Source organism: Paraphaeosphaeria sporulosa (genome assembly GCF_001642045.1).
Source record: "Paraphaeosphaeria sporulosa strain AP3s5-JAC2a unplaced genomic scaffold CC84scaffold_3, whole genome shotgun sequence".
Taxonomy (NCBI): Eukaryota; Fungi; Ascomycota; class Dothideomycetes; order Pleosporales; family Didymosphaeriaceae; genus Paraphaeosphaeria; species Paraphaeosphaeria sporulosa.
The window spans coordinates 772,871-795,968 of NW_017253362.1; the positions used below are offsets into that span (position 1 = coordinate 772,871).

The 23,098-nt window shown below is 53.7% G+C and overlaps 14 protein-coding genes across 14 annotated transcripts; 10 read left to right on the top strand and 4 right to left on the bottom strand.

The window, feature by feature from the left end:
* Positions 1-204: 204 nt before the first annotated feature.
* On the bottom strand, positions 205-1,603 carry CC84DRAFT_1194414 (peroxisomal multifunctional enzyme type 2). The gene is made up of 3 exons (XM_018181345.1): positions 1,230-1,603; positions 765-1,134; positions 205-708 (listed from the first exon to the last, which is right to left on the bottom strand). Exons 1-3 carry the CDS (start codon positions 1,356-1,358, stop codon positions 272-274), a joined length of 936 nt encoding a protein of 311 aa, XP_018038445.1. The 5' UTR covers positions 1,359-1,603; the 3' UTR covers positions 205-271.
* A 778-nt stretch (positions 1,604-2,381) lies between these two features.
* Positions 2,382-4,677, bottom strand: CC84DRAFT_1185059 (Pkinase-domain-containing protein; the record flags this gene model as incomplete). The annotated part of the gene is made up of 2 exons (XM_018180782.1): positions 2,382-3,810; positions 3,860-4,677. The coding sequence occupies 2 exons, from the start codon at positions 4,675-4,677 to the stop codon at positions 2,382-2,384; spliced, it is 2,247 nt and encodes a 748-aa protein (XP_018038446.1).
* Positions 4,678-4,911: 234 nt separating this feature from the next.
* On the top strand, positions 4,912-5,750 carry CC84DRAFT_536642 (uncharacterized protein). Its single transcript, XM_018186657.1, has one exon. It carries the CDS (start codon positions 5,102-5,104, stop codon positions 5,531-5,533), a length of 432 nt encoding a protein of 143 aa, XP_018038447.1. The 5' UTR covers positions 4,912-5,101; the 3' UTR covers positions 5,534-5,750.
* An 845-nt stretch (positions 5,751-6,595) lies between these two features.
* On the top strand, positions 6,596-7,212 carry CC84DRAFT_1185060 (histone-fold-containing protein; the record flags this gene model as incomplete). The annotated part of the gene is made up of 3 exons (XM_018180783.1): positions 6,596-6,644; positions 6,700-6,959; positions 7,090-7,212. 3 exons carry the CDS (start codon positions 6,596-6,598, stop codon positions 7,210-7,212), a joined length of 432 nt encoding a protein of 143 aa, XP_018038448.1.
* A 258-nt stretch (positions 7,213-7,470) lies between these two features.
* CC84DRAFT_536658 (uncharacterized protein) lies at positions 7,471-8,611 on the top strand. The gene is made up of 4 exons (XM_018186658.1): positions 7,471-7,764; positions 7,813-7,890; positions 7,937-8,152; positions 8,230-8,611. Exons 1-4 carry the CDS (start codon positions 7,729-7,731, stop codon positions 8,491-8,493), a joined length of 594 nt encoding a protein of 197 aa, XP_018038449.1. The 5' UTR covers positions 7,471-7,728; the 3' UTR covers positions 8,494-8,611.
* Positions 8,612-8,883: 272 nt separating this feature from the next.
* Positions 8,884-10,121, top strand: CC84DRAFT_1162090 (NAD(P)-binding protein). The gene is made up of 3 exons (XM_018177904.1): positions 8,884-8,929; positions 9,093-9,403; positions 9,470-10,121. The coding sequence occupies exons 1-3, from the start codon at positions 8,899-8,901 to the stop codon at positions 9,881-9,883; spliced, it is 756 nt and encodes a 251-aa protein (XP_018038450.1). The 5' UTR covers positions 8,884-8,898; the 3' UTR covers positions 9,884-10,121.
* On the bottom strand, positions 10,096-10,938 carry CC84DRAFT_1085215 (uncharacterized protein; the record flags this gene model as incomplete). Its single annotated transcript, XM_018174091.1, has 2 exons — positions 10,096-10,785; positions 10,834-10,938. The coding sequence occupies 2 exons, from the start codon at positions 10,936-10,938 to the stop codon at positions 10,096-10,098; spliced, it is 795 nt and encodes a 264-aa protein (XP_018038451.1).
* Positions 10,939-12,241: 1,303 nt separating this feature from the next.
* On the top strand, positions 12,242-12,960 carry CC84DRAFT_1162091 (uncharacterized protein). The gene is made up of 2 exons (XM_018177905.1): positions 12,242-12,595; positions 12,649-12,960. Exon 1 carries the CDS (start codon positions 12,346-12,348, stop codon positions 12,508-12,510), a length of 165 nt encoding a protein of 54 aa, XP_018038452.1. The 5' UTR covers positions 12,242-12,345; the 3' UTR covers positions 12,511-12,595; positions 12,649-12,960.
* CC84DRAFT_536770 (Asp/Glu racemase) lies at positions 12,516-13,042 on the top strand. The gene has a single exon (XM_018186659.1). The coding sequence runs from the start codon at positions 12,610-12,612 to the stop codon at positions 12,922-12,924; it is 315 nt and encodes a 104-aa protein (XP_018038453.1). The 5' UTR covers positions 12,516-12,609; the 3' UTR covers positions 12,925-13,042.
* Positions 13,043-13,391: 349 nt separating this feature from the next.
* CC84DRAFT_1059440 (uncharacterized protein) lies at positions 13,392-14,406 on the top strand (the record flags this gene model as incomplete). The annotated part of the gene is made up of 2 exons (XM_018173569.2): positions 13,392-13,678; positions 13,731-14,406. Coding segments are annotated over 2 exons (963 nt in total), but the record flags the coding sequence as incomplete, so codon positions are not given.
* Positions 14,201-15,609, bottom strand: CC84DRAFT_1162092 (uncharacterized protein). Its single transcript, XM_018177906.1, has 3 exons — positions 15,016-15,609; positions 14,753-14,898; positions 14,201-14,705 (listed from the first exon to the last, which is right to left on the bottom strand). Exons 1-3 carry the CDS (start codon positions 15,369-15,371, stop codon positions 14,635-14,637), a joined length of 573 nt encoding a protein of 190 aa, XP_018038455.1. The 5' UTR covers positions 15,372-15,609; the 3' UTR covers positions 14,201-14,634.
* Positions 15,610-16,197: 588 nt separating this feature from the next.
* Positions 16,198-17,206, top strand: CC84DRAFT_1085398 (DUF833-domain-containing protein; the record flags this gene model as incomplete). Its single annotated transcript, XM_018174098.1, has 2 exons — positions 16,198-16,263; positions 16,313-17,206. 2 exons carry the CDS (start codon positions 16,198-16,200, stop codon positions 17,204-17,206), a joined length of 960 nt encoding a protein of 319 aa, XP_018038456.1.
* A 19-nt stretch (positions 17,207-17,225) lies between these two features.
* On the top strand, positions 17,226-19,410 carry CC84DRAFT_536843 (uncharacterized protein). Its single transcript, XM_018186660.1, has one exon. The coding sequence runs from the start codon at positions 17,657-17,659 to the stop codon at positions 19,316-19,318; it is 1,662 nt and encodes a 553-aa protein (XP_018038457.1). The 5' UTR covers positions 17,226-17,656; the 3' UTR covers positions 19,319-19,410.
* Positions 19,411-20,233: 823 nt separating this feature from the next.
* CC84DRAFT_1257017 (uncharacterized protein) lies at positions 20,234-23,030 on the top strand. The gene is made up of 2 exons (XM_018184689.1): positions 20,234-20,421; positions 20,470-23,030. The coding sequence occupies exons 1-2, from the start codon at positions 20,412-20,414 to the stop codon at positions 22,818-22,820; spliced, it is 2,361 nt and encodes a 786-aa protein (XP_018038458.1). The 5' UTR covers positions 20,234-20,411; the 3' UTR covers positions 22,821-23,030.
* Positions 23,031-23,098: the final 68 nt, after the last annotated feature.

A 23,098-nucleotide genomic window follows, 5' to 3' on the forward strand; every position in this document is an offset into this window, starting at 1 on the left:
AGTGTCATCTCTCCTCCGACAAACAGTGACCCACAACGACTACTCTTAGCGAAGGGCACGCTAATGGCACGTGCACTGGCAGCACCTGCCAAGTCATCTATCTCAAGTCACACCTAGGTCCAGTATAATCCAGCAATTTGAACCATTTGAGTCAACTCAAGTCAGCCCTAGGCGCAGTAAGACATAACGGCTTGGAGAAAGCTTGTAGAATCATGTCAAAATATCACTTGAGCTTGAATACGAATTCAAACTAGCTTCTCAGCTGAAGTGTCTACAGCTTAGCCTTGACCTCCTCCACTTTCACCAGCGCCCTTCCATTCGTCAAGACCGTCTTACCTCCCTCGACCCTGACAATAAATCTGATCTCCTCGAAACCACCCTCCTTCTGGCCAGTCTGCCACATTTCCGTAATCAGCTTGTCCCCCGGTTTGACCGGCGCTGCAAATCGCGCCTGGAACTCCTTCATGTTCTCAGGCTTTGACCTACCAAATTGCTGCAAGACAGCATGCGCCGCTGTGTTCCAGCTGAACAGACCGTGGATGATCGGTCCACCGAAACCCATCTTGACACCCGGCTCGGGAGTCGCGTGGAGGGGGTTGTAATCGCCGTTGAGGCGGTAGAGGAGCGCAGTTTCGAGCGTGGTTTGGGTAACACGGGTCGCGGTCGGGGGAGTATTCGCGGGCGGAGGGAAGTTCACGGTCTTAGGGCCTGAATACTACCATTAGCATCGCTTCTCTGCGCAAACCTCAGCCAGCGTGACTTACCTTTGGGACCCCCCCAACCACCCTGTCCGACGTAGAATCCACTGCCCACTTCCCTGGTGTACACCTCACCAGACTGCGCATCCACGAGCGTCTTTTCTGTCTCGACTACCGTGCCCGGCTTCCCCTTGTCATACACGCCCAGAACCTTGCTCCTGACCTCGAACTTGCGACCCTCGCTAGATACCGGGATCGGCTTCAGGAACTGGAGCTTGCGCTCGCCATCGAGAACGCCCTTGGTGTCGAACTTGGGAACTCCTGCAATAGGCGTACTATTTGAGCGCGCATAGAAGTCGATAACTTCGGAATCCGTGTGCTTGAATGGGAGGATGATCGGGTAGGTCGGGAACGCCGCGAAGTTGGGGTTGAGTTCCTGTAGCAAAATGAGCAACCCAATTGGACAAGGATGGGTATTGATGGGGAGGATTCATCTGATTCTTAATCGCATCCCAAAGTGATAGAACTTACATAGAGAAAATGAAGCTCGTCGGGGTATGTTGCGCCAATGCTGGCCGCGAAGAGGAGCAAGTCCCTCTTCTTCCACGACACCTCGAAGGTTGGAAACTCAAATCCTACACCCGGTCCTTGTTCGCCCATGTTGACTTGAGTAAATAGAGGTCTCTATGTCTGGAACTTTGATGCAGGTTGCAGCTTCAGTGAAGAGAGATTTGGCAAGTTGGTACAGCTGGATCGCGTCTTACGCGGGGCGGCAATCGAAGTCCTGGAGCTTAAGCGGAGCTCACCAGTTTTTGCCGAGGTTGAATCGCCCACGTATGTCAACCTTGGCTAGCTTCGAAAGAGCTAGTGAGGCACTCTCTCTACGATCCCAGCATGAGCGATGTCGGATGCATCGGAACGAGGTTTGTCTTTGCACAATTGCAGCCCATTGTGAGAGTGCATTTCATCGCGGTACCACGAGAGCTCTTGTCAAAAGACAGGAACAAGCAAGTGGTATCTGTGCATCAGAGATTATTACCATGTTGATTGGTTTCCATTCGATATGTACAATTCATGCCAAACGGCGTCATTAGCTACCTCCACGTGACAGATACGATGCGCATTTGCAGGTAGCAATATACTCAGCTTGCGTCCTGTGAATTTATAGCAACTAAGATATGGAGGAAAGCCAGGCAGAACCCGAAACCTATAAATGTTGATGAAAGCTCAGATGCTCCGCATAATCACCTACGCAATGCTATCATGGAACCACAATTAACTCCAGGGTGTATGTGCGTAATAGTCGACAGTGACGTTCGTTCCGGATAAACTAGATGGTATGCTGCAGCCAGAAAGAGTGATCCAAGCGAAAACGCTTGGCCGAGAAGAAAGGCCCAACGATACGTATCCACACCTAGGGTGTAGATACGCAGCCCATGCGTGTAGCAGATTATACAACCTATCTCGAACAGTCGAAAGGGCGTGAATAACCTTAAGGCACACGTAGGTCGGCGTGCAGGGCACTCGATCAAGCCTTATAAGTTTGGCTATGTGATACTGCCCATGGGGTTTCGTAGCACCGGTGCAGTCGCAAGTGGACGTGAAAAACACTTTTAGTGTGAGTACGTCGAGGTACAAAGCTAGTGGACAACTCGAGTACATAGAAACGCTGCTGGAGATTCATTAAACGTCGAAGTTTCCGTGATTGAATATGTCGTGGTCGTTACTGGGGATGACGCCACTCATTCGGTCACCCCGTCCTGCGGGCTTGTCCCAATTTATGTCATCCTTATCGTCTTCGTCCATACGCTCAGGTTCGTGCTCCCTGTTCTTGTGGGCGAATTGTTGGTCCATGGTGCTTTCGTCCACAAATGTGAAGCCTGCAAAATTGGCTTGCATTGTTGGCGACAACGGTGTCGACGCAGGGTTTACGCCCGAGGCCAGAGCAGCGGCCCGCGCATTCAAAGATCCGTTTCCGTTCAACGCATTCGTGAACTCCGGGTCGAAGTTCGAGACGTCTAGCTCGGACTTCAACTTGGGCTTGAATGGCGGGACAACGTTCTTCTTTTGTAAGGCGTCCCAATCGATGTCCGCGAAGAAAGGGTGCGCTTTCAACTCCTCGGCATCTCGCGTTGCACCGAGTCGGTGCTTGGGGTTTCGGTTGAGTAAGCCCTTTACAAAGTTACGCCCCTCAGTGCTGAGAGCATCTCGTGGGAATCGCACTTTTCCGAACGCAATGTTCTTGTACATTTGCTGAGTGTCTTCCGCGTAGAAAGGGCTCCAACCGCAGCACATCTCGAAGACGAGCACACCCAAGGACCAGAAGTCCACCATCTTGGTGTAACCATGTTCGTCGAGCAGTACCTCGGGGGCCAAATATTCTGTTGTGCCACAAAAAGTGTTCGTGGTAGCGTTTTCAGTCAAGTTCGCCTTAGACAGACCGAAATCGCAGAGCGCGATATGACCCTTGGCGTCCAAAAGGATGTTTTCTGGCTTCAGATCGCGGTATACGATATTGTGCTCGTGCAAATGCTGCAGAGCGAGGATCAACTCGGCGATATAAAACTTGGCGCGACCTTCCTGGAAACGTCCCTCACGTTGGAGATGCCAGAAGAGTTCACCGCCCGACATGTAGTCTGTGACCAAATAAAGGTCGGAAGGCGTCTGGAAAGAGAATTTCAAGCCAACTATAAACGCGGAGTCGGCCATAGCTGTTCGCACCAGGATGTTCCGTTCGCCGAGTGTGTGAGCCACCTCTTTCTTCTGTACGATGACCTTCTTGGAAAGTACTTTCATGGCGTAGATGCGTCGAGTATCACGCTTGCGTACCTGGAAGACCTGTCCGAATGTGCCCTTTCCGATAAGTTTCAAAATCTCGAAATCTTCGGGTCCGTAGTGTTTCTTATCGATTTTGTGGAAATTGATTTTCAGGTGGATCTCTCCAGTCACGTAGTCTTCCTCACCATCCCGCGGTTCAAGGGTGAACCATCCATCGTAGGGCTTCTCGTACTCGACAAGATTGGGGCAAAACCGGACGTGGCCAAGGAAGGCTTCGGCATTGCTACGATCGTATACGGAGATGTCGATTTCAGAATGGTCACCGACGACGTCGCTGCACAAAGTCAGTTGAGTGGGGCCACGTAGAAAATGAATATACCCACAATATGGCCTCATGCTCCCATTTGGGGTTAGTGACATCTTTCAATGATCCGTTCTCGCGTGGGTCTGAGCTGGTGCCGTTGTTGCTGCTCTGTCGGCTCCGCATTGGAATCGCCATTGGCTTGCCAGTCTCACTGTCAGTCCGCTGAATAGCAAGCGGATGCCGCTTGTCCTTTGCTGCGTCGTTCCGCGGTCCGTCCGAAATGTACTCAGCCCACTGGAATTGGCACACGACGTACGGGTCAACGCTTGGTCGAAGATCTCTTCCCTCAGAGATGGCGACCGACAGCTTGCCCTTTGGCGGGCCAACATCAGCGGGGCCCCGCTCTCTGGTCTCTTTCTCCTTCGTCTTCTGCTGGTTCGAGGCGAGGGTGGATTGAGACAGGCTCGAGGCAGGCCGCTTGCCTTCCTGCGAGCGTGTGCGGGGAGTCTGAGGAGGCGTGGCCTGGTTATACGGCGGCGCATAAGCGCCTTCTGTTAGCTTCTCCGTTTCTCCATCATTCAACTGAGAGGTTGAGGGATGTCGGGAAGTAGAAGAAGCACTGGGCGTGGGGCTGGGCAGTGTGTTTGACGGCAGACGGCTAGCATCGGAATCCTCTTTCGATGACGGGTCTGCGGTCTGAGTGGCAGGTGCAAGTGCGGGGGAGGGGTTGACCGCAGAAGACTTCCGACGGGGTATCAAAGAATCACGAACCTGGCCAAAGTAACTGTGCAGGATACCTGGCAGTCGCTTATCGGTCGGATCGGGGCGCGGCGTCGAGGCGCCCGGCGGCGTGGAGCTGTTGGAGCCTATCTGGTCATGTTCGTCGTCGTTGCTCATCCTGTAACTGGGCGTTAGAAGGGCGCTCGAAGACGTCATGATGAGAGAGCGGATGGGCGGTGGGTGGGCGTGAGACGAGAGCGCGGCGGCGAGCAATATAGGTGTGCATGTGCGGCTGCGGGACTATTCCAGGAAGCCGGCGTGTAACCTGAGCGCCGGCATGTCTGTCTGGCTCGATGTAGAGCCTAAGCGACGCCGCACCTCTCGCTATTTGCACTCGGGCACACGCGCGCTGAGACAGCTCATCCACGCGGGCCTGGCGCGCACGAAGTTACATTCGGACTGCTTACCTCTGCATCGCAACCTGCCGCAGCAGATCTGCGGCTGTCTGAGAGCTGGCGCCACCGGTCGAGTTCGTCATGGTCGGCAGCCAGTAGGTGGGGAGAGCGCGGGGGATGGCGAAGCTGGATAAACGCTTCAGCACATGGCTCAGGACTTCCTAATCAGGAGCAACACAACGTACCTGGAGAGTGTCGGGACGGCCGAAGTCGACTTGGATGACTTGTGTACCGAGCGACGTGGTCGAGGCCGGGTAGGTGAAGGCGGGACGGGTATGCCAGTTGCACGTGAGACTAGAGCTGGACGAGTAGGTGCATTCCCATCGGCTCCTCTGGACGATGGCGGACGGGTGTCTGCGCGTGTTGCTGAGGCGATTGCTGAAAAGGACGAGCGGGAGACGGGCGGCGACGTGGAGAGCGGCGAGCTGCGCTGGCTGTGCTGGATTACGGCGGGCTCACGGCGTTCACGCGTCATAATAATCAACCCGACCTGTCTGGCTGTCTGGGCGGCTTTTAACCAAAAACAGGCCGGTGCACAGAATCGAAAAACTCTGCTGCGCTTCTATCGGGCCTGCTAGGGGCGCCGCGTGGGCAGCAGGCAATCCGAGGCCCAGTCGATCAATCAAGGACGAAAGGGTCCACGGCGGTGAGGGCCGGTACCTGGGGCAAGTGTGTACTGGTACTTGGAGCGTGCACTCGTCGTTGATGAAGGGCAGGGACAGTTGCGGGCCACAGTCGGGAAAGTGTAGGGGTTGTAGCGGCTGTCGTCGTTTGGTGCGGCGGGACTGGGAAGGGCTGCTGAGATGATACGCTCTTTGCGCAGCCAGCAGCAGCCTTTCTTTTGACTGCAGTGCGCATGCCTGTACGCCGCCTCAACCGATGAAACACGCTGCCTTCCCCTCCGGATTTTCACCGCCTCATCGTCATCCGCACACCGATAGACCGTGCTCGGGTAAGGCTCGCGGATTCCTGTTTCCCTTGTCGGATGCGCCAAGCACCCTGCACACACTGACGTCGAGGAGCCGCCTGGTGTTGCACGCTCCCGTCGCAAATCACAGATCCAAGGCCTCACTTCGGCGTGCTGCATTGCATGCTCGTATTACTCTACCATACCCTAGCGTTTCGCGACTGCTCAAAATAAGATGACAGCGGGCCTCGAGGCGCAGGGGGCGGCAAAGGAACAAACACGCTGCCGTTTTGCTCCGGTCAAGTTGCTGCACGCAATCGATTCGGCAGGTTATCCACAATTCGATGCATATCTAGGGAGGTTAGTTCCACTTGGAGCGCCTAAACCCAGATAGCTCGTGCCTGTGCAGTCCGCCAAAAGCGCGTCAGTCGCTCGTATGATCAGCACCCGACCTGCCCTGCATCATCCGAAAGAGGAAGTGCGCGAGACAGGGCGGACGACGAGTTCCAGAGTCAGTGAAAACCATCATGTGCTAGGCCCCGGTGACAGCCCTCGAGCCAGAGCGCGTCCGTGCCAAAGCATGTTCTTACCGCTTTGGGAAACGAGCATCGGCCGCGCGCTTTGACGGGCGGGGTCAATGTAATTCCGTCTAAGCGCGACCGTCGCCGCGCATAGATAATGTAACGCGCTCCACAGGCAGTATGCACAATACACATTCCACCACCCCGACACCATGTCAGATCGCGAGTTCGGTGGCAACGACGACCTGTCGCTGCCCAAGGGTACACGCATCCCTGCAAACTTTTGCTTGGTTCGGACCCAGCTAACAGCGCGCAGCAACGGTGCAGAAGATTGTCACCGAGATCCTGCAGTCCGAGCCGGGCATGACTTTTGCGAAAGACTCGCGCGACCTGCTCATCGAGTGCTGCGTTGAGTTCATCACGCTCATATCCTCTGAGGCCAACGAAATTGCAGAAAAGGATGCAAAGAAGACGATCGCATGCGAGCACGTGAAGCAGGCGCTGGAAGAGCTAGACTTCCACGACTACGTTCCGGCTATCCTTGAGGTTGCGGCGGATTACAAAAAGCAGCAACAGGTACGCGCACACACCATCAAAACAGCCTTGCAAAGACCAAGTTACTCGCGGGTACATGATACACACCTGCTTGCAAATGATCTTCCGCTGCTTCCTAGGCCACCTTGAATACGTTGCTGACTTGTCCTAGAATCGCGAGAAAAAACAAACAAAGATCGAGCAGAGCGGCATGACCGAGGAGGAGCTTATTCGCGCGCAAGAGGAACTATTCCGCAACGCAACAAACAAATTCAACTCGGAGCCTACTTCTTGAGATTGACGTGGTAGGATTGTTCGGGTTACTTCTTTCGGAGTTGGGAAAACCACCTTAGTGGTAACGGGAGGCGTTTGCATGGCATGATACCTATATCTGGATTTCGTTTCAAATGGAAAAGTTACCCAACCTACCGCTGCAACGACTCGGCATCACTGTGCAGGCGAGTGGGCTATGACTCCCCGGCTCTACGGTTATGAAGTCATCGGTGTGATCGGTGAAGGCACACTACATGGCATACATGCATGCAGATACTATATGCACTTTCCCTTATCGCTATCACGAAGCTAATGCGAACGCGTGGTGGGCGGCGGATAGGGTCTGAGCCCTGGAGTGAGTGCCCCCACGTGAAAGGCGCCGAGGCCTGCCAATGACGTTGTTTGCGCCCAACCCCACCATTTCACTGAACGCCGAGCATCAGCCGCATCCATCAACCTCCGCGTTCTCGACCGCATCCACACTGCATCTGCCGCCCGTCACGCAGACAATCCTAGTCGCACTCAACCCGCTTTGAGCATGTCTGGTCTTGAAGCTGCCCTCTTCAACCTGAAGGTCCGCTGCCGCTCGCCTTCTCTCTTGCTGCCTGCTGACGCACACCAGTTCACGGCGAAGTCGCTGAACCGACAAGCGCTCAAGGCTGGGAAAGATGAAACAGCAGAAAAAGCGAAGGTAGAGAAGGTGAGCTGTGCTCCCTATGTGCTGTTGTGCGCTAACAGCATGTCAGGCAATGAAGCAGGGCCACCACGATATCGCGCGTATCTACGCCCAAAACGCCGTCCGCAAGCAGAACGAGAAGCTGAACCTCCTGCAACTTGCCTCGCGCGTCGACGCGGTCGCCGGCCGGGTACAAACCGCAGTCACGATGCGCCAGGTCACCGGCAACATGCAGAAGGTGGTGAAGAGCATGGATGTAGCTATGAAGTCGATGAACTTGGAAAGGGTACGTGAACTCTGGATTTGCTATAACACACTCGCATATTACCCCTGAAGATAGGTCTTCTAACTTTTGGGCCACAGATAACGGCTGTCATGGACGGTTTCGAGAAGAACTTCAACGATCTCGACGTTGTGGACGAATTCACCCGTGAAGCGACATCCTCAGCGACCGCGGTGGGAACACCCCAGGATGATGTCGACCGGCTGATGGCCCAAGCTGCAGATAAGGTTGGCGTCGAGCTGTCGGCCGATCTCGAGGAGGCCACGCCCGCCAAAACAAAGATCGGTCCTACCGAACAAGAGGAGCAAGGCCTGAACGAGCGCCTCCGAGCACTAAGGAACTAAGCTAGTCTGTTGGATCGAGGCATCACTTTGGAGTTCCGGAGTTAGGCGCATAGATTTTGACTGGGGTCCGGTACGAGTTGCTCATTCTCGTTATTCATGCTGCAACATGTCTCCTCAGATACCGATTGTCTATAGCGCACTTGCATGATCTCTGTAACACATGATCAGAATAAAGAGAGTACAACACCTGGCAGACGTTCTCTGTGTGTGCCAGCGTTTCTCAAAGTGCTCGTTTGTCAATCAAGGTGTACATACCTGGAATACGGATACTTATCCGCACCTGCCTTGATTGCTAGTGGGTCCATTATGGTAAGCGCGCAATGATGTTGGGCCATCCAATCTTGTACAATAGCCTTACCCATCCCACCACACTCCCGAATCTTCGTCATGTCTGAATCCAAAGAGATGGTCATCATACTGACTGGCGCGTCAAGGGGTAAGACAGTGCACTTATTTCATGTCCATTGCTGTTCCTACCCCGCACATCCAAAATTCTCAAGATCACGTACTTTCTGGCATGTCTTACACCTCGCTTGAGATATTCCATCATCGAAATTTAAGAAATCTCTCTTCAATATTATTTGCTGACGGGCCTCAAGGCATCGGCCTGGCGGCTGCTCATTATCTGCTCAAACAATCTCACAAGCTTGTCCTGGTCTCTCGTACTGCATCTGCGCTTACCCAACTCCGCGACCAGTACGGCGCCGACAAAGTCGAAGTTGTTGCTGGTGACCTTGCCGACTTCAGCATCTCTAAGAAGGCGGTCGAAGTCGCCAATGACCGCTTTGGTCGCATCGACGGACTCATCGTCAATCACGGAGCGTTGGAACCTGTGAAAAAGGTCGCGGACTCGACTCCTGAGGAGTGGAGCAAGGCTTTCGATACCAACGTCTTTAGCGCGATTGCTTTGGTACGTATAATAGAGCGTACCAGACGTCAAAAGATCACGTGCATTAACTGACGTATCGCGAATTAGATCCAGGCTGCTTTGCCCTCACTCCGTAAAACGCAAGGTCGCATCATCCTCACTTCTAGCGGTGCCGCTGTTGGTGCTTACCAGGGCTGGGGTGCGTATGGTGCGGGCAAAGCTGTGCTCAACCACCTGGCCCTCACCTTGGCGGTTGAGGAGCTTGATGTGACGACTATATCCATTCGCCCAGGCGTTGTCGACACGGAGATGCAACGAGAGATCAGGGAACTCCATAACAAGGCCATGACTGAGAAAGATGCTGCGAAGTTCGCTGGGTTGAAGAAGGATGGAGGTTTGTTGAAGCCAGAACAGCCGGGCCATGTCCTCGCGAAGCTTGCTGTGGCTGGGGGCAAAGACTTGAGTGGGAAATTTTTGAGTTGGAATGACGACGCTCTCGCAAAGTTCCAGGAGAGTGCTTGAGAGAACAGCGATGAAATCAAAATAGACCATAACATCTTAGGAACAATAGGGATCTTCTCGGAAGTTAGATAAAGAGCGCCGAGCCAGGCTGCAGCGCCGATTTAGACATGGCATCCGCATCGGAAGGCGTCACAACAGCCACACAGTGTACAATGATATGACCAGCTGTGGACAAGCACTGAAGAGCTATTTCTTTTCCTCTTAGTGTAGCCCTAACCCTTTTCCACAACCACCGCATCTTTCTTTGCTGGCCTTGTGCCGAAGATGTCGCTCCCTACTCTTACTTCATCGCTGCCCATTGTTATTGCGCCCTCGAAGTCTGCACTCATTCCCATGCTCAGCTCCAGCTTCTCCTTCTCCCAGCTCAGACCCTCAGCAACCTTGTCTCTAATATCTCTCAAGGCCACAAAGTCTTCGTTCTCCGTCTCGGCTGTGGTGGCCTTGCTCCTCGCGATTGCGCCGATAGTCATCAGCCCCGTGAAGCGCAAAGTAGGGCACTTATCGACAATGTGCTTTGCCAGTGCGAGCGCATCATCCGGTTCAACTCCAGACTTGGACTCCTCGCCGCTGGTGTTGACCTGTACCATGACGCGCAACGGTTCCACCGAAGCATCACTTTCGACCAACGCCTTGCGCCCCTTCTCCAGCTGATCGCACTTCTTCTCGGTATCTACGCTGCTCACGCACCAGAGGTTTGGTATTTTTTCTGCCAGCTGCTTGCATTTATTTGATTGGAGACCTCCAATAAAGTGCCATCGTATCGACCGTGGCAGAAGCTCCGACTTCTCTAGCAGCTCCTGAACATAGTTCTCGCCGAAGTGATAGTGTATAGGTTGCGGCTGCTGGTGTAGCGCGAGGATGTCGGTGGCGGGTTTGAGCTTGGAGACGGCTATAAGCCGGATCTACAGCTGTTAGAGTGATCCAGGCGGGGTGGAGGGGCAGCTGCGTACTTGTCTAGAGCTTTTGTTGGCAGCATTGATGCGAGAGGTTATGCTGGCGAGGTTCTCTGCAAGCTGCTTTGCTCGCTGTGGATTTATCTGCATCTCGTCGGCCATCGTTGTCGCAAGTCGAAGGTCGACGGACGTGCGAAAGTCCATGATTCGTTGCCGTCGCTAGCCCTACGCAATCCACCTTCCAGCGCCTCGGTCCTTGGCACTACTCCACTCATTCACTGACAACCCCGTCCAAAGGCGATAATTTAACAATGATGGCTACGTCCGCACGGAGAAATTGCCGATGGCATTGCAATATGCAGAAATGAAGGTATGGTTGTGCACTGTTCTTTAGGGCAGTCCGCGTGCAACCTCGTATAAAATAAAATAAAAGGCCACTTTGCAACTTCAGAGACATTATTACAAAGAAGACATGTGGAGATTCAAGGGAGGCCTCATGCTTACTATGCTCGCTTTCACTCTCTCTACACTCGTTTCACAGAACGAAGCTGTTCTTAAAAACCAGCGCCCACCTTGTTGATTTCAATCTTTCTGTCACAACGCTACGTCTCACGTACAGGTACAGTGTGCTTCCCCCGTATAAAGTGTATATACGGTAGCTGCGCTAGGCCTCTCAATTTGACAGGAGTCTAAAATGGTCAAAGATTCCTCTTTGCGTCTCTTCATGGCCGTTCTCCTTGCCATCCAGGCTGTCTGTTGGTCCTTGACTCTGCTCGATCTGATTAGTCCTGGAAAGCCTCTTTCGCTGCTTCGCACATCTGGTGATATAATGTCACAGATGATATTCCAACAATCATATACGACTGCACTACGTTGGAACCGAGACTTGCTTCTTCGGTTGTGAGCCGTGACACTGTCTTCGAAGGCGTATCCAATACCTAGCGAACCTACTACAGACCGAACGCGAAGTATCGTATTACAGCAAAGTCATACCAGCGCATCGAAACTGTCGATTTCTATACCGTTCACGGCATCGAAAGGAGTCGAGAGAGCGTATTCGATACTCCTTGTCGGAAGCAAACATCACGATCTAGCAGGGCCAGGATTCAATGAGTCGTTGTACCCACGGAAACTTGGAGATCAGTTAGAATTTTGCAGGTGCGACCTCAGTCCCGCTGGGCTGAGACCCCTTCCCATCCTCGGTGATGTCACTTGCGTGAAAAGAATGAGTGGGTCCCAAAGCCATCTTCATTCGTGTAACATAGCAAGGCCCTCGATTAGGACGAACACAGAAAGAGACACGAACCCTTTTTCCGAAGAAAAAACATCTCGTGTTGATGGTCGAGCATGCTAAGCAAGGCTACGATGCTATTTCAGTAACCGGCTTGCTCGGCTCTTCAGTGCGTCAGCCATACGGCGAAGGAGTCAGCCACGTAATCCTCGTTTGCGACAGTGCTGTCTTCAATATTCCACAACATTGATGCCCTTGGCCCGGTGTGGCATCTGCTCGATACTGCTCGAGGTTCTTCTTTTCAATCCACGATGAAGACGCTCAGATGATTGGGAGGAATGAGCCGGGAATTTACAGTCAAATATTACCAAGTGATCAAACGACGAGTGCGGGAGGTCAAGGGCGGCCTGCATATGCGTCTCTACTCATGTGTTCTTTCGACTTCGCAAGAATTGCAGAGCTCCAACACGCCGATGAGTGGGAAGAGGTTAGTCTGCTTTTGAACAACGCAGCTTCCCCTTCTCCACATCGCCGGCTCCACGGCTGAGTGCATACTCAAAGCCGGGTTCCAGAAAGTTAGCCTACTGGGTACGTGGTTCACGATGGAGCAGGACTTCTACAAAGCGCATCTGACCGAGAAGTTTGGGCTAGAAGTCATTGTCGCTGACGAGCAGCGCCGCCAAGCTGTACACAATTCGATATACACCGGGCTCGTATACGGCGTCATCAGGGAATCCTCTCAGGAGATCTATCGACGAGTTACCTCAGAGTTTGCTCGTGCGGAATGTTTGTCCCTCGGCTGTACCGAGATAGCGTTTTTGATTCATGAGGCACATAGTGATATACCGGTTTTTGACACTACAACAATACATGCAACCGCCGCTGCGGACTGGGCGATGAAGGCAGAAAATGAGTAAGGGGAGTTTAGTACCTCGCCAGCAATTTTGATACACTGTGCTATCCCAGGTTCAGCAATATGGAACTCAAACCCTTTTAAGTGAACTTTATATCTTCATTCTCATGAGCTCTAGTCCGATGCAAGTCGAAATGTGGTCTTGACGCCCGTTAAGGAAGCTTCAAGCATCCTGTTGAAATACCGGAGATCGGGGTGCTAGAAACCTGTGAGCTCTGGGCAGTATCATGTTCGTGAAGAACGACAATGTCAGATAGCCTGCCTTGATATTAGCGTAAAATTATGGCTATCACGTTGAGTCTTCGAGTATAAATTATAGACCTGTTGAAGGTTATTGGGTGAGGTAAGGAAGGTGCAGCCGAACCGCGGCTTACGAACTAATCTCCACCCAACTATTTCCTTAATCGTCAACAACCCACCATGCCACAATCCTCTGAACGACAACTGGACGAACGAGACTCTCGATCGCACCGGAAGTCACCCTCTAGTGGGCATCGCCACAGACACCACCACAACTCCCGGCATCCGCGCTCGCGATCTCCTCGACGCGATGACGACAAGCACAAGCGGCGCCGCTCGCGTTCGCCTCTCCCGCACCCGGTGACGCTGCCGTATCATGCGAAAGAGTTGTCGAAGCGGCACTTCGAAGAATACAAGCCCTTATTCCAATCCTATCTGGACATACAGAAACAGATTATCCTCGATGAGCTAGACGAACGTGAAGCGAAAGGCCGCTGGAAGAGCTTCATAGGACGATGGTTAGCTATGTCATGTCATGCTGTACTTTAATAAGCTGCTAACAAGTCTCAGGAACCGCGGGGAGCTTTCGCGCAGCTGGTACGACCCGTCAATGCTCAAGCAGGCCCGGGAAACCGCGCATTCTCTACAAACAACGGAGAGCAAGCGCCGCGCGTCACCCGTCTACTCTCCCAAAACTCTGGAGCCTCAGAGCGATGACGACGACTTCGGCCCCGCGCCACCTCCTGGCGGCGTCTCGAGACGTACAGGCCACGGCCCGACAGTGCCCAGATTCGACGATCTAGCTCTGAGAAACGAGATGCAAGTTGAAGACCGTGCGCGCGCCCAGGCAAACTACGTCGACGGAATCCGATACGAACGCAAGCTGGACCGCAATGTGCAGAAGGAGCGACTGGACGAGCTGGTGCCTCGTGCAGACCCTGGTTCGAGGGAACGGCAGCTGGAGAAGAAACGAGAGACCACTAGTACACTAATGGATTTCCGCGACGCCAAGGAAAGCGGCGACGTCGAAGTCGCAGAGGCTGATCTGATGGGCGACGATGGTGTGGAGGTGTACAAGAAGAAAAAGAGGGACGCAGAGCGACAGAAGAGTGAACGTGAGATTCGAAAAGAGGAAATCATGCGCGCGCGGGATGCTGAGCGGGAGGAACGACTTGCGGATCGGAGGGCAAAAGAAGCGCAAACCATGGACTTTCTGAAGCAAATTGCAAAAGAGAGATTTGGCTGAGGCCATAACGTCTTTACAACGAAAGATAGCTATGCCCGAGCCGGAGACAAATCAACATAGACAAATCGACATAAAAGTCTCAGATGAAACTAAGCTTCCAAGATAACCTCCGACTGGCCAAAATTTCCCATTAGGTACGCGAGACGCCAGTGATGCCCGTTAACTCCTTGTCCCCATCTATGTATCTCGCAAGCCGTGAACCTTCAACCGTTAAAGGTCGACCCGCCATTACTCGTCGTCGGTGATCGAGGTCGCAAGCGGTCCGAAGAAGGGGATCTCATAGCGATCCAAGGTCGATGCTACGCGGTGGTCAATATCATTACCAGGAAGAGGCAGACGTACGTACCATCCTGATATGCATGCATGGTAAGGAAGCAAATGAGGCCCAAGTCTCCAATGAGCAAGAACCAAGAGATTATGCTCGACCAAGAGAAGATGATGTGAATGACGAAGATGAAGGCGAACAGCAAGCTCGACTGCCATGCGTGAAACCTGTGGTGCAATCAATACTGTTCCTACTTCGCTAGTCGCACACCTGCATGCATTGCCTCCCGGTCGCATGCTAGTAACCTACGAGCGCAACACAAGGGCACGCTGCGTGTCGCTCACCTGACGTAGTCGCTCCGGTGCTCGAATATCAACAGTGCCACCGGGCCCGCGGGAGGGAGAAGCAAGTATGCTAAACACGCCGCGTGGTCCATCCTCAAGCCGATGCTGGTGGAGAACATATCGACGTCCTCCCGCGATCCTCCCAGCGGCGCATTCCACGCCACGCGCTCCCGCTGCTCTTCCACATCGTCGCCGCTAAAGTAGTCCCGCTGCTGATACGACTGGGTCGTGGGCGAGGTCACGGCGACGGTGCCGATGTTGCGCGTGCGATCGAGAGAGGTGCGCGGAGATACGATGGGCGGGCTGAGGGCGCGCGTGGTCTCGGGGATGTCTTGGTAGGGCGCGAAGTTTGCCATGGCAGGTGTTTAGCGGCTTGCTGTCGGTGGCTTGCTGCGAAAGCGAGGAGATGGCAGCACCCGCGTGGTGGTGCCTGTGAGGTGCATAGGGCTGAGCTCACGGAGCTTGCGTGGGCCCTGTCCCTTGCAACGCGTCATTGACCCTGTTTCCTGAAGCGGCTAAAAGCTCCTTGGGCTTCTGTCACCAACACGGTGAATCGCAGGGCGACATGAGTCCTCGCAAAAATTGGGCTCGCGTCCGCTTTAGGTATTTCTTTCTAGTATCTAGGTGATTAGTAGGTTGGAATCTTCCATAGACTAGGGCATCACAAATGAGTACAATTGCAGCTTTTCGAAAGTGCATTGGATCCAAAGCTCACCATGGGCATGTCAGGAAGCACCTCAAGCGGTTTGATCTTCTATGCTATGCTGCTCTTGTTCCACTTCTTTCTTGGGCTCTCTAACATTGCTCGCAAGAATTGGTGTATTGAGTAGCGCAGCTTTGCTTAGCAGCCCTCCTATGATTGGTACAAACCGGCTGTCACGATCTCACGAGACCAGGATGTCTTCACATCTCCCGCCATCGGGAAGCGCCGGGCCGAGCTTCACAGCCAAGATGGTCTGGAGACACATGCGCAGGGCTCCTACCCGGCAGTGCCAGCGTACACAGCATATAACACGTAGCACAGGCGCAGTCTCCTCAAGAGCCTGAATCATTCGTCCACGTCGAACCAACCATTCCACACCAACCTCGATTAATCCTTCGCGACATCGCACTTTCGCCTCAATATTCACCCATTGCTTCCCTCCGTTCATAGCGATACATCAGTCTGCGCAGAACTTCAACATGTGCATCGCAATTGTCACGACTGAGCACCCTGAGTATCCGTTGATCATCCTCAACAACCGCGATGTGACTTTGTACCTCCCAGATTGCGAATCATCTGCTAACACTTACCCAGGAATACCTTCACCGACCTACACAAGAGGCGGATTGGTGGCCTGCACCAGATGACCAAGTTTTGGGCGGCTACGACCTGCATCGACCGGCTCACGGCACGTGGCTGGGAATAACGCGGCAAGGCCGCATCGCAGTCCTAACCAACTACCGCGAAGAGAACGAAGACATTATCCAAGGTGCTCGAAGTCGAGGTCTCATCCCCAATGCTTGGTTAAAGTCGGACCCTGAAGCTAGAGAATCTACCGAAGCATTCGAGAAGCGCATGATCGAGGAAGACGGCGTCAAGGGAGTTGGTGGCTTCAGTCTGCTGTACGGCTTCGTCCAAGACGTTGTGAAGAGATCAGAGAAGGGTCTCGGAATTATCTCCAACCGGACTCCTGATGTCCACGGCGTTGTCCATCTCGCGAGCCAGCCCGGAGAAACATATGCTCTCAGCAATGCAGCGTACGGCGATCGAAGCTGGCCGAAAGTCGTCAATGGTGAGAAGTGGACGAAGGAAGCAATCGCCCAGAGCAGCAAATTGAACGAAACACGCGAGCAATTGGTTCAGCGGCTGTTGGATGTGCTGAGCACCGACACGATGCCCAAACAGAAAGAGAACGAGGAATGGGACATGTACATGAATCAGCTACGCCACACTATATTCGTTCCTTCGATTGGGAGGGACGACCTGGAGGAGCTGAAAATGCCTGCGCATGAGATTGGTGACACGGTCAAGCAGAAAGCTGCTCATGCGACTGATGGGGTGTACGGGACGCAGAAGAACATCATTATCATGGTGGACAAGCAAGGGAAGGTGTATTTCTTAGAGCGAACACTTTACGATAGAGATGCGAAGCCTATAGAGATGGGGAAGGGTGATCGCAGGTTTGAGTATGAGATCGAGGGCTGGTAGCCAGCACTCAATCAATACAGTCTTGCAGCAAGTAGAACCTCCGCTTGCGTAATGTGAATACTGGCATTATCCTATCGGGTCAAATATTCATACGGAATAGTAGATACGTAGCCTCAATCCGCCCCAGGGTCTGCTCAATGGAACCTGAGTGTGAGAGCGTCAGCAGAGCTTTAATCTTTAATGGCATCAGAGGTCCCTGCGCTATCATATGTTACACAAGCGAGTAAAGCGGAGCGCTTCCGCTGTGGAGATAGTATCGTAGCACGGCCTCGGGCTGCGTGGTGAAGGCACGAGCGGTGACGTCTTCCCCGTCCGATTCGGCAAACCATCAACACGGTGCAAACCGACGCGCATGCGCCCTCTCACCACCTCCTTGCGCCAACTTGACACCCTCCCTGTCTCTTCGCGCTTACTCCTCCTTGTGCTGCAAAACACTCGGCCACACTCGCCATGGCCTCACTCCCGCCTCAGCAGCACCAGCAGCGGAGGCCGTCGCCGCCTGCAGAATCCGCGCGCCCGGAACAGAGCAACGCAGCTCGAACCAACAGCTTCTCCGCCGACTCAGTCGACTCGCAGACCCTCCTGCTCAACTCCCCGCCCACCGAAGCCGTGAAGCCTACCGAGGCTGATGCAACGCAGCAGCATGCGCCGGCGCAGGCAGAGGCGCAATCTGCCGAAGACAACGAACCACGCCGGTGCTGGATATGCTTCAACGATGAGACAGAGGACGACGAGAATACCTCTGAATGGCGATCCCCATGCCCTTGCGTCCTTGTCGCGCACGAGAAATGCCTGCTGGACTGGATAGCGGATATGGAAGCACCAGACTCACGTCTGCGCCTCGGAACCACGAGAGGAAAGATTCTGTGTCCTCAATGCAAGGCCGAGATAAAGCTAGACCGGCCAAGAAATGTAATCGTAGAGTACGTGCGCATGACTGAGAAAATGACGAAGATGCTGCAGCTTCCTATCATCTTCTTCGTCGCTGGAACCGCAACATACACTACGTTGCGCTGGTTTGGAAAGGACATCGTGTACAAGATCTTTGGGGTGCAAGATGCCCAGACGATACTTCGACACCGTTGCGTCCCGTCGGGCCTCCCCTCCGAGTCGATTACCATGCATCTGCTTAACCACATTCGCAAGAACTGGCAAATCGATCTCGGCCTACCTGCTATACCCGTCATACTAGTTCTTAGCAGGACACGCATGGCAGATTCGTTCCTGCCGTTTCTCCCTCTCATATTCCTCGCTGGTGGAGGAGCAGACGCAGCGCAAGGCGACAGCCTCCTGCAAATCACATGGCCGCCGAGTGCTGCCTTCACCGTCGCCGCTCTACCCTACGTGCGGAGTATCTACAACTCGTACTACGATCGGTTCTGGGCACCGCACGAGCGGCGTTGGCTGAAAGAGGTGCAGCCACGAGCTGGCACAGAAGATGAGATTGAGGCGGACGCACAAGATATGGAGGATGATGCGGAAGCTATACTCAATGCTATAGCAGATGAAGACGAAGATGGTGAGGATGGTGAGGACATTGTAGAGGTGGAGGTCGATGTTGACTTGCTCTTCGACTGGAATGCAGGCGGTGCGGCGGATAACAACAACGCGCCCGAGAATCCGCCAGTTCCTATCGCACGTGGGCCAGCAGCACCACCGCTTGAAGCCCCACCAGTGGAGGATGGTGCTCCGGTGGCAGCTGCGGCGAACCAGGAGGAGGAGGATGCTGCTGCCCCTGCACCAAACGTACCACAACAGCACGCACAACCGCGCCGCCCGCGCATTCGCCGCGAACGAAACAACATCTCCTTAACAGGAAGCATAGTGGATACAATTCTGGGCACTTTCATCTTCCCTGGGCTCGCAGGGACCTTTGGAGAAGTGCTAAGGATTGCACTGCCCAAATCCTGGGTGACACCGCCCTCTTCCGGCAAACCGACCGGTTTCCTGCAGAATAGATGGGCACGAAGCATAGTCGCCGGATGTTTGCTTGTTGGCTTGAAGGACGCTTTTGTATTGTATGCGCGGTGGAAGACGGCGCAGAATCATCGCCAGCGCAAAGTGCTGGATTACGACGGCAGCAAGGGCAAGAGGAAGAACAAGTCGACGTAGGGCGGGGCTTATTGCATGCGTGTGCAGGCTGGCAAGTGAGCTTTGATAGATCGGTTTCGGTAGCATTGGCACGCGGATTGAGCATTGCGCGGGGCGTTTGACCAGGTCTATTGGCAGTTGGCTTCAGGGTACCACGCTGCTTATTAGCAAATGTACACAGTTCAGCGAATTTTTTTTTTAAAGCATGTGCAATTGCGTCACGCGTATAACGTTATGCCCAGAGGTTGAATGCAGTGTTTTACGCATGGTAGACAGTAGGCAAGCGACTTGTACTCAGATCTTGCCTTCGTATAACAGTAAAGTCTTTGCACTTGTTATGGACGTACTTCTCACTAAGATATCAAGACTTGCTGAAGTGATTAATGGGAAGTATGAGTACAGTGAATGACGCAAGGAGAGCAATTTTGTCCTTAAAAGGTCAATCTTGAGACGCGCCCTACGCACCGCAAAGAGCAGACAGGCTAGGCATGCCCCGCCCCTGCTTCTAGCCGCCGAGCCTCGCAAACAAGTACCCAAACCCACTAAGAAAAATCTGCAAAAAAAAAAAAAAGAAGCGAATCCGCTGTTTGGCGGTACTGGGAATCGAACTGTTGCTACAGTCAGTACACTTGCTTGCGTTGATAATCCTCAGATGAGAGGGCCAACCTACCCCAGGCTGGCGCGGTATTTGAACCACAACGCGACGTCATACCACTAGACCATACCACCGTGGTATTTGATTGATGTAAGAAGTTGGGCAACGTTATTATATATCCCTGAAAATTGCACAGAGGGAGAGGCATGCGAGACTTGTTGGGGCAAGAGGGATCGCGCCAGCTCGTCATGCAGAAAGAGCGGGTCTGTGCGGCGGGGCAGCGGGGTCGACCTTCGGGTCTTTAACTCTCTGGCGACCTTTTGCAGGCCCACCTTTTCTGTGCCGTTACGAGACTACGACAATAGACAGACACGCGCCCACACATTTGATACGAAGAGCGAGGAACGATTTGCTAATACCACAGCCACGATACATAGTACCTCTTCTACCAGCGCGAGTTCCGCTCCACAGCTGCGAAACTGCTTGACATGTGCTCGGATCTCACTCTAGTGCACCGAAATGGCTAGAGGTATGCACCCCAGCCATCATATCCAGACGCGCATTGACAGTACTGCAGAGAGTCGAGCGCGCAATGCTGGCCGGCGCGTGGCGTACAACTACAAAGAGGCATTCAGTGGTATAGAACTCTCGGGCTCGGAGGCAGAAGCAGAAGAGAACGATGCAGGTGAAGTCGGAGAAGAAGAACAGGATGACTTCGTGCCGCCTGCTGAAGATGATGACCCAGATGAGTTCATGGTAGACGAGCCAGCAGAAGCTGAGGTAGAGGAAGAGGAAGGAGAAGAGCAAGAAGAGCATGTCAGGGAAGAAGACATCGTTGTATCAATGAAGGCACTCAGAGATGTCCTACGCGCCAGGTCGATCACTGTGGAACATCGTAACAGTAGTCTCGACAGTGCTCCTGCGACACCAGTTCGCTCAGGCAAAACGAAATCGCTACGCACTACCGGTTTGACAGGCGTGCGCTGCGTCGGTACTCCGGGTGTTGCGGGCGCGCGGTACATTCCCTTGGGTGCTAACACCGCTGGAGCAACGACGACCCGCCAAAGAGCAGTAGGTGAATGGCGTGAGGGAGGACAGGAGAGCCGGCTGCGAAACCTCTTCGGACCCACGGGTGAAGATCTGCGTCCAGTCTTCGATGCGAAGAAGACGTGGCTCTCACAGGTGGCTTTACCGAGTCGATCATTCAACCACTTAGCACCGTCGCCGTATGTCACGGAGGAAACCAGAGCCAAGGACATCAAAAACGTACGCCAATGGTATGCGAATTTCGGACGGGCCGCCTTCGCCCAGGGGCAGACAACCGTGCAGATGAACGAAGAGCAGGCACAAGCTTACTTGTTGAATCTGGGACCAGAGTCTTTGGACCTGTTGATGGGCGCTCTGAACAACCAACGCATATTCTCGCTCAAGAAGAGAAGGCATATGAGCGCTGCAGCACCGTTCGGATCGGACAGCAAGCGGAAAGGTTGGATTTTCCATCTCGGTTCGCGAATACAAGACGTGAACTGGGCCCCAAATCAACTTGGAATAACGCAATACCTTGCAGTCATCGTCGAACAAGATGATATGACGGCGAAGAAGCACAAACGCTTTGGAAATCCGAAAGCGCCGGCTTTCATCGCGACAAGCCCTTTTCCTGCATCGATACAGATCTGGGCATTTGATTCAACGAAACACGGCACCATGAGCGCGAAGAACGAGCCGCGCCTCGCACTTGTCCTCTGTACAGATTGGGGAGCACCTAAAGCAATCCAGTGGTGGCCCATAGGCGCTGAAGATTCCATCGAGCCAGATCAGAACGGCGTGGTTCGACTCGGACTTCTCGCTGGCATTTGGTCTGATGGAATGGTGAGGATATTAGATGTGTCACTAAGAAATCCCACGGCGGGCTCCTCTATCACACAGTATGTACACTACACAGAAGCCGCCCTGGAGCTCGCCTTCCGGGATCCGCCCTCTACAGACAAGGCTGGAAACCCAGTGGAAAAGCTGAGCACGCTTCCGAGCTGCTTATGCTGGCTCTCACCTACTACCATCGCGGTCGGAACCGCCTCTGGAAACATCGCAATATGGACGCTCACGCATCCAGGAATGTTTCCTCCCTTAAATAGACCAGACGCTGGAAGACCCTGCCCTCGACCTTGGTTCCACAAACAGCTCGCAGACACTTATGTTGTGACTGTCTCATCTGGCTACCCCTCTCGCCCCCAATTCCTCTCCTTGACGACCGCCGACGGCTTCGCCCGCCTCATTGACCTGCGCGCCCCCGTCGCCGATTGCATATCGTCTCTCCGTGGCCGCATGATTGTCCATTCCCAGGCCTGGCACGAGCACACGCAGTCCTTCGTCATGCTCGATGAGTACTACCTGCTCAAGCACGGCACGCTGCGCCGCTACAACCAGGCCATCTACACGTTCAGGACAGACAGCACGCTTACGGCGGTGGCGACGAGTCCGGTCCACCCAGCAGTGTTGGTTGGGTCGTCAGACGGGAGTGTCGCAGCGTCGAATGGGTTGTGCAAGATCATGAACGCGAAGGATATCCCGTGGAGTCTGACGTGGTTCAAGCACGAATGGAGAAGGCCCGTGGAGGATAGCGAGGCGGACAACGCTAGTCCTGTCGTACAGTCAGATGGATCGATCGAGGGCAAACCTGCTTGTCCAGATGATCCGGGCATTATGTCGAGGCCACTCACGCGCATCACCGAGGGCTACAAGCCGGTGCAGACGAGCATGCAGTATCCAGACTCGACGAAGCGGCACAAGGATGGCGCGAAGTTCATCACCGTGTTCGAGGAGAATTCGGCGGCGACAAGGGTGGCGTGGAATCCGAATTTGAAGTGTGGGGCTTGGGCTGTGGCGGGGATGCAGAGCGGAATGCTGAGGGTGGAGGATTTGGGAGTTTAGGGTTGAGGGGTTGTCAGTGGGGACGTCACGTTGAGACGTTTTGTGATGTGTATGATATGATGTTATGGATCGAGCGGAGAAGAAAAAGGGTTACTTCATGCTACTCTGATGCCACCGCTACTTGGTCTAATGGTAGTGTCAGAAGAAGTAGTAGTTTTGAGGCCCTGTTGTCTTGTGTATGTCAGTCCATACAGTGTTTCAATGTCGTTGGATGTCACACATTATCAAACCGAATAGTTCGCGCACTTTGGCAGGCTGCAGCGAGATACAGTACATGA